The 10,944-nt window shown below is 32.0% G+C and overlaps 2 protein-coding genes across 3 annotated transcripts in view; one reads left to right on the forward strand and one right to left on the reverse strand.

Annotated features, from left to right (window-relative positions):
* The first annotated feature begins 1,080 nt into the window (after positions 1-1,080).
* Positions 1,081-3,695, forward strand: Polr3H (RNA polymerase III subunit H). Its single transcript, XM_018549262.1, has 6 exons — positions 1,081-1,103; positions 1,204-1,342; positions 1,547-1,730; positions 2,901-3,041; positions 3,175-3,302; positions 3,377-3,695. Exons 2-6 carry the CDS (start codon positions 1,232-1,234, stop codon positions 3,428-3,430), a joined length of 618 nt encoding a protein of 205 aa, XP_018404764.1. The 5' UTR covers positions 1,081-1,103; positions 1,204-1,231; the 3' UTR covers positions 3,431-3,695.
* A 1,403-nt stretch (positions 3,696-5,098) lies between these two features.
* LOC108781272 (F-box/LRR-repeat protein 16) overlaps positions 5,099-10,944 on the reverse strand; it is an 8,585-nt gene continuing 2,739 nt past the window's right edge. For both annotated transcript variants that reach the window (XM_018549196.1, XM_018549195.1), the window contains exons 2-7: positions 9,368-9,735; positions 8,928-9,221; positions 8,277-8,568; positions 7,170-7,365; positions 6,823-6,971; positions 5,099-5,619 (exon numbers count right to left, since the gene is read on the reverse strand). In XM_018549196.1, coding sequence (XP_018404698.1) covers positions 5,471-5,619; positions 6,823-6,971; positions 7,170-7,365; positions 8,277-8,568; positions 8,928-9,221; positions 9,368-9,715 — 1,428 coding nt within the window. In that variant the 5' untranslated portion in view covers positions 9,716-9,735 and the 3' untranslated portion in view covers positions 5,099-5,470. The remainder of the gene's footprint in view (positions 5,620-6,822; positions 6,972-7,169; positions 7,366-8,276; positions 8,569-8,927; positions 9,222-9,367; positions 9,736-10,944) is intronic.

Below are 10,944 nucleotides of genomic sequence, written 5' to 3' on the forward strand. Positions count from 1 at the left end.
ATATTAATGGTCCTGGTCTTAAAAATGATACGATGCATGAGGCGAGACGAAACAGAAACAGAAACTATGAAGTTTGTAGAGCTACAATCAGCTACAACTTACAGCGCCACTAGAATGAGATAGCATGATTTTTTCTCTCTCGCACAATTTCGACGAATAATGGCGGACTTCACGTGTCCAGACTCTTATTAGAGGGTCACTAATACGGGCAACAGCGCTTTGACACCAAACGCTGATTGGTGAAAAACCGGTGCCGAGGGTAAAATTTACCCCCATAACCCGTTTTTCACCAATCAGCGTCCGGTGTCAAAGCGCTGTTGTCCGTATGAGGATCCGGGCTTAGGAATTTATACCTTTCTCTCTCGCACAGATCTTGGACACACTTTTGGTCTATAGGCGGCATAGGCAATTTCTCCTCCATGTATATATGCTCTAAGGGTGCAAACCCATGTAGCGGAATAGCGTAACGCGGAACGAGAGCAGAACCAATAACGAGCATTCCGTGTTTCTAGAGAATCTCGTGATTGGTTCTACTCTCGTTCCGCGTTACGCTATTCCTCTGCATGGGTTTGCACCCTAAGGCTGGAGTCACATTGAGCGGTAATTACAGCGGAACGGAACAACGAGACCAATCACAATCGCAGAAAGTAAAGCAGCGGAATGATTGTAGAGTTCTGATTGGTTTCACTATTCCGTTCCGCTGTAATTACCGCTCAATGTGACTCCAGCCTAAGGATTGGTTGCGGAGTCGTCGTCGTATGTACGACGAATTCGGATGCAGTGTAAATTCAGCATTACTTCGTGGTCGTATCGTAGCATCGTTGTATATTTGTACCATGAAGGAAGATATAAGGAGACTCCACTCCACTCGGTCTCGCCAGTCTACAAGACATGAACCCATTTTAGGTTTCGAGTTCCGTTTCCGATTCTCGACACTCGCAGCGCTCGTGAATTTAGTAGTGCTGCGCATAATGAGTGCGAGTAAGAGAAATGATCATTTCTCTTACTCGCACTCATCAGAATCGGAAGCTGAACTCGAAACCTAAAATGGGTCCACTTTTATTTTACGGAGTGGAGTCTCCTTATATCTTACTTCCTGATTTGTACATACATACATACATGTCGTGTCGCTCGGTGTCGCTACTTTTGTCGGCATGACAAATTTCCTAACCTAAATAATTGTCATCTGTTTTGATCTTACAGATTCTTTCGCTAGTAGACGAAAATAAAAATGTTTGTTTTGGCGGAATTAAAAGATACTGTTAGGGTACCACCAAGTAGTTTTAAATTTAAATTAAACGACGTCATTGCTGACGAATTAAACAGAAAGCTCGCTAATAAAGTAAGTTGTTTGTAACAATTAAAATAATAAATTCACTGTTAAGCTGGAAACACAATGCGAGGGAATAGCGATAGCGATAAATTTCAACTTATCAGAAATCGAATACACCGGAATACATATTTTTAATAGGTTGAAACTTATCGCTATTCCCTCGCATTGTGTTTCCAGCTTTACTAAGAACTATTTTATGTATTTTTATTATAGGTGTACAAAGATGTAGGCCTTTGCATAACATTACATAATATTACGAAGATCGAAGAGTCATTTATTTTTCCAGGAGATGGAGCTTCTCATACAAAAGTAACATTTAGATTTATTGTATTTCGTCCATGGATGGAAGAAATATTAATAGGAAAGATTCGTAGCTGTAGTCCTGAAGGAGTACATGGTAACAGTCTATTCATATGATTTAATTTTTTATTATGCATATTATTTGGCACATTTCAGTTGACAAAGGAACGGCTAGCCTGCTCGTCGAGCAAATAAACATAATTGGTTATTACTTAGAATCAATCAATCATATTTGATCGCTCGGCAAACGTATCTAGTCACTTTGCCATCTTGAACTCGTCCATTAGCTGCATTCAGCAGAAAAAACAGCTTTGCAACTGTTGTAAAATTCTTGAATATGATTGTCCAGCATCTCAGAATGGCTTAAAATGGATTGGATTTTGTCTATTTGAATTCGTATTTTAAACAGCGAAAACTTTTTGAATTCAATTGGATTCAATTAGATTCAATTGGATACAACTGGATTGAAAAACTGTGTTTCCTATTTGAAACTATGAATTGTACAATATTCACTATGGTCACAAACGCACTAAAAAAGCTAATATTATTTTATGATTGAAAAGTATACAGATATGCTCCATGCAATTCCTATAAATGAATAAAAACGTATTCGGATTGAAAAGGATTCATTTTAACATTCATGAATTCGTATTTCTGAAAATTGGAATCCATTTTAATCCATTTCAATCCATTCTCAGATACTGGGTGGCTTATACATTTAGATCTAATGAGAAAGTAAGGGCAATCATATACTTCTTCTACTAAACGCAGCCATGGATATTTATTCTTTGTATTTAATATATGGATTTCTAAAATGGGTTACCATTTATTTTTATTTCTTTATTCATAAAGAAAAAATTTTTTAATCAATTATAAAACCTGTGTGTGTGTGTGTGTGTGTGTGTGTGTGTGTGTGTGTGTCGTACACACAGGATTTGTAAGATTAAATTGATTAAAAAATTATTTTATATATATATATTTATACACACGTATAGACTAAGAGGATCAAATCTGGGACCAATTGTATAAATCAACTGTCCTGATATAAAAAATAATAAGTTACTTCATTAAACGTATCAATATACATTTAGGCCGGTATTCATAGTCGATTCTTATTTTAAGACTGTCTTAAATAATGTCTTAAGATGCTAAAGCGGCCCTCTGATTGGTTCGTAACTCCTCAACATTGAACTTAAGACGATCTTGAATATAAGAACTGACTATGAATACTGGCCTTCGTATCAATAAACATTTTATTTTGTTACAGTTACATTAGGATTTTTTGAAGATATAGTTATACCACCTCATAAATTACAGCATCCATCACGTTTTGATCAAATGGAACAAGCATGGGTTTGGATATACAAGACTGAAGATGGAAAAACACACGATCTATTTATGGATGCAGGTCTTATATGTACATGCAAGATCATTCAGGGGTGGACAAAATACTCAAAAAATTGTATTAAATACTGCCCACCCCTGAAATTATTATATATTAATCTAAGATAATATATCAAAGTTGAAACATTAAATTTCAGGAGAAGTTATACGATTTAGGATAGTAAAAGAAATTTTTACAGAAGTACCTTTACCATCAGCACTTAATGCATCTCAAGATATAAGTGAGAAGCCAGAAGCCAATAACGTTGCGCCATATATTTTACATGTATGTTTACAAATTCTTAATGTTTTGTTATTATGTTTTAATTTCGATAATGTTAATGAAACAATATTTTATAGGGATCAATTGACGAACCTGGTCTGGGTTTACTTACCTGGTGGCAAAATGCATAATTTATTACAATTATTAGTCTGAAGTAAACTAAATATATGATTAAAGTGAAAACAATTCTGGTCAATAAATTTTTATTTCACAGCACATTCCATTGTATTATATCGTCATTAAACATTGCATCTGTGAGCAGTATTTCACAGTATGATTTGGGTTTTTAATATAGATTTGCCTGTATAGATATATTTACGTTCAGTTTTGATTGATAACAGAATTATATAGGTATAGTAGATTTTTTACAATATATACAAAGGTGTTGTGTGCCAAAAATATGTGATATAACTCATAAAAATGATTTTTGCATGTTATTATTGGATTGCTTTGCAAGATTGCAACTTAATTTTATAGAATATATTTCAGAAAGCTATTGCTGTAATGACTGTAATTCATAATCATTACATCACATAAGACAGCATTTTGACAATTTGAAGATAAATATTTTATATTAATTTACAAAAGATGCATAATATGCAATATAATATACTGTAAAATCAATGTTTCTTAAATTTCAGACTTTTCTCCAGCAAATATTTAGCTCAATTATATTGCATTATATATAATATTATTTAATCGAAAACAAAGAATGTTAGCAAAAAGTCTTAAATTTAAAAAATACTGATTATGTAATAATATATATGTATATATGTACATACGTTGCAATGTGTAAAGCGTTTAAAAATGTTTTTGTATCTTGGATGAATAATGCAATGATAATAAATTAAAAAATATATTCTTTGGCATTCTATTGCTGTTGTCCCAATGCGCAGCTCGGATGTGTAGTACTTATTTAAATTGATTAATATGATGCACTTATGTAGTCATTTTAATAGCTTATCTATTTAAATATATATCAATGAAAGATAATACGACACGTACAAAGATATAATATGACGTAATACATAAATTATTAAAATTATTTTGCGAAATCCACGAAATATATCTAATTATATGTTACATTATAATTAATATACATATACTTAATTAGAAATCACAAAGAATATATAGCTAGTAAAAAGTCTTAAATTTAGGAAACACTGATTGCATAAGGATATATGAAGATAATATAAGGATTCTAATGTTTTATCCCGTTATCGTTATGAGTGCTATAATTATCAGACATGATTTTCTGTCTATAATACATGTATCAAAACAAATAACACGAATCTGTATTCATGATAGATTGCCAGGTAATACGATTTGGAATGTTATCTTTTGTGTAATTAATATTTGCTAAATACTTTCTTTCAAGTAGCGTACATGTCAAATGTGTGTTGTAGCTGTAATCACAAAGAACTAATATATCTGATGTGAAATATATCGGAATAATGCACACGATTTGGCGGAGACAATAATCGATCAACAACATGTAAACGGTATATTCTTAAAATCATTATCAAACTTCTTCGCGGCTGTTGCGTCCGTCAAATGCTCTTGATAATGTAGTTTAAATGTATGCGAACCAATTAGAATTATGTACAATATAAATTTATCACAGTTCTAACTGTTAAATCTCTTGCTACATATGTTTATTATTTGGACTTTCTATATTACTAGGAGGCAAAAAGAAAGACTCACTGATCTCTCTTTTCTGATGCATTATCAATCTTTTCTAATGTACAATATTGAATTTATTTTTGTACATGATTATTACATGTATGAGTTTTCTTTCTATTTTATCTAATTGATATAGATACAATCGCAATCTTACATGTCCGTAGAACATGATTACGTGGTAGAATGAAAAAATACGAAACGAACAGAAGTGCATGGAACGTTAATGTATTAAAAATGTCTATGCATTATATGTATATTGAGGGCTAGTATTCTCTTAGACCATTATGAGGAAAATGTAATTCTTTCATTATCTGGACGTCAGTTGCTTCTTATGCTGCTCCTATCAGTTACACTGCTTTCTGCATCTTTCATTCAAAATATTGCTTTCTGCGATTTTTTTTCGATTAAGATCTGTTTAACTTTTTCTGTTTGACACACACGTTTGCATATTACAAAGAATTTTATTCGCAGATATTTTTATTAAATGTTTATTCGATGATTAGGCAACGTGGTAGATGTTCACGTAAATAGTCAAACAGTTCTCGGGACGTTCCTGGACAATTAGTTAGTTCTAACTCGTGTAAGTGTCGAAGCTGTATCAGACTAGATAAACCACTACTTGTGAGCAATGGACAACCTATATGAAATTGAATCTTATTTAGTATATACATTTTTGTATCAAATTAAATTTATATAAATGTCTCAACTTTTCTTGTATAAGTAAAATATGTAGCAGAATTATACATATGTAATTAAGAAATAAAAATAACGATAAATGTTCACCTTTACACACCCCGTTCCGAATGACCTCCGAGTGACCTTGACCTTGATGAGTAACGAGCGATAGAAAAGGTCAGTAACCTTGACCTCCTTGAAGGTCAAGATCACTCGGAGGTTATTTTAAGCGGGGTGTGTAAATAAGGTGAACATTTACCAAAATAACATTTGCGTTGAAATTACATATACTTTTCTAAAAAAAAGTTTTAATAAACTTGATGTATTATACAATTGATTTCTGTATAGAAAGATTTTTTCTCTCTTCTTAAAGAATGTATATTTAAAATTTTTAGAAGTTTTTATTTTTCTAATGTATATAGATGTAGAAAATAAATTTTATAGTTTATTGTACAAAGTTCACAATATTTCATCATACAAGAAAAGTCACTTAAGAGGAGATTTTAAAGACGTCTGATTTACCATTTATAAATGTTTAATATTCGTATAATAATTACTTTTTCCTCTTTTATAGATCAGAAAAATCTTTTTTCGAAATTAAAATATATGCATTTTAGTACGTGTTATGTGTAAAAGTGGAGTTTATATAAAAAACAACAAAAAATTTTGGAATTGAAATATCTTAATTCTTCTTTCTACATTTCTTGTTGCAATATATGACACTCTAGAACTATTATTACGTCGTGACATTTGCTTGATATAAAAACTGCACAATCTGTACTTACGAAATATTAGTAGGTACATACGGTGTTCATACTGTCCATAGACTAGTATAGTTCGCACGAAACAACGTGTGTGTGTGCGCGTGTGTGAGATATTGACATAGCATGTTAGTATAAATAGTGATGTATCAATGAGAATTTTCCAACAAAAGACACAGTGAATTATTACGTCCTTGTTGCTTGCCAATGTTAATCAAACATGAAATGATCATTGTGCTACATCACTGTAACACAATGATCATTTCGTCTGTTGAAAAGCCCCTAATGACACGTAAATCGTCTGTATGTCTTATTTAATCTCTTATTTAATCGGTAAAACAGACCTCTTTAAGATTCCTATAAAATTATTTGTTAACTAGTTAAATTAATTAATGCAATCTTACCTGCCACAGATAACACTTGTAGAGATCTCATGACACATAAATGTTGAAGTCCGAAATCTCTAAGTTGTGAACACCATCTTAGAAACAAAGCACTCAATGAAACCATCGTGGAGATGTAACCAACGCCGATATCAGTAATGTGTACACACCTGTAATATGCAAGAGATACAAAAATGAATGCATTATCACTGAATGCAATATATTATTCGAATGTATTAGAAACATGAAATAATAGACAAGATGCATACATATATATATGTATTACCATGATAAATAATGTAATAATTAATTTCTTGGTTGACAGTCCTAATTGAAAATTTATTTATATTCCAATAATTTCATCTTACCTATCTAATGTGAGTTCTTCTAAGTTATTCAAATCACAGGCGATATATTCTAAGGCTGCATCTGTAATTCTTGAGCACCAGCTGAGATCTAAGGAACGAAGTCTTGGCAAGTTTTCTGCAATTAATTCAACTCCGTCATCTGTTACTTTACTGCATCCAGAAAGTGACAGTACAGTCAGATTAGGTAAGGAATGCACTAAAACAAAAAAAGACGAATATATTAATTTCATATTTTATTACAATATAAGAAAAATATATAATAATACTTTAAAATAAAAATGTATAAATAAGGTCATTTGAATATGAGTTCTGATGTACAGTATTTGTTATATTACATTTATTATTATCTTTGATTTTAAAAATAGAAATTATATTTAAAAAAGCGTAAAAATTTATAAAGAAAATTTGCTTATTCGTGATGAAATGAAAAACTGACCTTTTAAAGTAAACATTTAACGTTATATATTTATTTTTCTCTTTACCATATTTTTTATTTCAATTATTTAGTAAATTTAATTAACATTAGTTAATTTTGCGTTTCAAAAACACAAGTACTTAATAAATTTATAAAATTTTATTATTGGTATAATTGAAATAATAATTCTCTTTTGCAATATTCTATTTAAATAAGGTACACATTTGTTATCTACCAAATATACACACTTATTTTACTAGTACGCTTTACTATAACTTGAGCTATTGGTAACAGCTAAATAAAGCTATATGTTCCCCTTAATTCTAAATTTAATCTCAAGCACGTATGATGTACCTACTTTAATTTCGGACCATTTTTTATTTGTTTTACATCTAATTAACTTTGTCATTAACAAGAGCAGCAATTTTAGAATTGAAACTAGAAAAAGCTCGTATTTTTAAAAAATAATTCCATTGGTTTAATTTTTTAATCAAGGAACAAAGATTTTTAACTTTTAACTTTTTTTAAAATAAAGTTTTATCGCATTTCTCAATAAATGTTGTATAAATTTGTCTTCATTTTTTTAAACTGTTCGTTACAGAATAGATTATCTTTTTATTTTAAAACTTCCCAATCCATCTTATATTTAATACGTAAAAACACGTCGAAATAAAACAATTAGTGACTCTCACCAATATTTACTACGCCGTGATTTGTGAGCTCCCAGCAGGATTGCAGTTTCAAGATGCTAAGTGCACTGCTTTGCTTTGCACTGAAGTAACCAAGAGCAGCGTCAGTAACGTGATAAGCTTGCAGAGAAAACTCGTAAAGGCTCGGCAACAGCTGAGCCACGGCGCCGACGGCTTCGTCGGCGACATTAATGCAATCCGACAAAGACAACGATACTATTCTGGGAGTAAGGCATGCCCACAGGCCAGCCTCTGTTATCTCATTGCAGCCGGCCAATTCAAGCTCATACAAAGCCTATAAAAATAATGGCAAACCGTAAATCGATTCGACACGTATCTATACAAGAATTCGCAATTCTTTAATTATGGAGCCTCGTGCCGTAAATTGAATCTTGATTTGAGTGATACATACGGCGCATCTTCCACTCGCGAGCAAAGTAATTCAAACAAAAGCTGATCGAGAATGTATGTACATCTGTGGATATAGTGTTGTTATTTACGTAAAATTTTTTGATTTCGAGCGTGTCGAAAAATTCGAATTACGAAAAATTGTAAATATCGCCAGATATATACATACATATGTGTGTATAAGTAGTCAGAACAGCGCTATGATGATAGATAAAGTAGAGAAAATAAGTAGGACATAAAATTGACCTGCAAATGATCCAAGAGAGTTTCAAGACCTCGGTCCGTTACTGCGCAGCATCGCAATGACAGAGAATGCACGTAACGTTGAGCCAACGGAAAACCGCGTGTTAATTCCGGAATATCTTCGTCGGTCGCACCTAAGAGAACTAGCGAATCGAAGCCTCTTCTTACTAAAGAAGCGTAAAGTCGGGTACGTGCGTTTGGTTGCATAGCGCGAGCCTCGCGGCATCGCACCACCGGCACCAGCCCCGTCCAAAGACGCGGTCTCGCATACAGGACGTCTCTCCATCTCGTGCAAACCTATATGATAACGATAATGCGGCACATTTGATTTGAAGATAAAACGCAGGGGCTATGAAATTTATATTATATATATATATATATATATATATATACATGGCGTCAAGTTATAATTGTATATTTGAAATATAGACAATTTCACGCACCTGAGCCAAAATTCTTCTTTCCGTCGAGTTAAAGTAGAGAAAAAATCGCCCAAGGAAATTATCATCTTGCATCAATTGTTCCCAAGTAATCGGTGGCACGTAACCGCCGGTTCCTCCACTGGCCAGGGGAACGGCTATCTTCATCCTATTTCTGGGTATTCTACTTCTGCTCGGAGTAACGTTATTCAAGCGTTCCTTATTATTTCCTACTGATACTACGTTGTTAATGGTCTGTGCGGCACTTCGACTGGGCTTTTCGGGCGTCGCATTCGCATTATTCGCGCTTTGCAAATTCATATAAGCAACGCTACCACTGCCACCGCACAAGACGTTTGTCACGCGTTCCATGACGCTAGTTTTGCCGCTCCCTGAAAAATTTCAGGCCAGTTTCAACATTTTCCGTTCACGAATTAAAAAAATTCACAGAACACAAATTACAATCAAAATCATTATATCAAGGTTACAATTCCCACTCAACAATGTACATAATATATTATTGAATGAAAAATTATAATACCTATAATTGATGTAATGTAACGTGACCAATCGCGTTCTAAATTGTATTCTGAATTAAGGATATGATTATGAATTGTTCTTCTTTTAAGTGTGCACGAAAATAATAAGTGTAAAATATATTTTTCAACTAAAGTAATTTTCTTATTAAAAACCCATCACTTTTAATAGAAAAAGTACAATTGTAAAAATGAAATGTGAGATCTCGTGTACCTTGATATAATTTTGGTTGTGATCTCATATGTATGATGTTTTATACATATTACATTAAGTCTTATTAGTTATTTATTAATACAAATATAATAATATAATATTGTTTATATGTACTTTAATAACAATTATAACAAAATATCTATTAAAATTTAATTAATATACCTATTAAATATTAATATATTAAATTTTTTCTAAATATTGTTCCTATTCTCTTCTTAAAGAGTTTGCTCGCTTTCAAATGTAATATTACTGATAATTTGTGTTCTGCAGAAAGACAGCAAGTTTGCAGATTAAACAGTAATTGGAATATATTCGAGTGTGGAAAATTCAGAGTTTAAGGAAACAAGTGGATTTTAGAACCATGCAGATAGGATTAAAAAAATTTGTGAAAGTAAAAATCTGCAAAACTAAGGAGTGGAAAATTCACGGAAGGATAAGAACAAAATATATGCTGGATTTTAAAAAGAGATATATATATATATATATATATATTGTGTATATGTACATATTGAATGTTAAGAAAATAAATTAAGAAAGCAGGAATTTATAAAAGTATAGACTCTCTCTATTTTTTAGTTCAAAATTTTATTATTTACGAAATTGTAAAAAATTTTTTGAATTGAAGGAAATTAAAAATCAATATAAAATTCAGAATCGTTAAAAGAAGAGTATAACGTACAAGATGACACAAGGTATATAAAGCAACTCTAAGGCCCGATTGTGTGTGCATCAACAATGTTACTTTGACTTTAAGCGAAGTTTAAAGGCTCTCACTTTCTCTCTTCAAATTCGAGAGAGAGAGAGAGAGAGAGAGAGAGAGAGAGAGAGAGAGAGAGAGAGAGAGAGAGAGA

The sequence above is a fragment of the Cyphomyrmex costatus genome, unplaced genomic scaffold (genome assembly GCF_001594065.2).
Source record: "Cyphomyrmex costatus isolate MS0001 unplaced genomic scaffold, Ccosl1.0 scaffold8, whole genome shotgun sequence".
Lineage (NCBI taxonomy): Eukaryota > Metazoa > Arthropoda > Insecta > Hymenoptera > Formicidae > Cyphomyrmex > Cyphomyrmex costatus.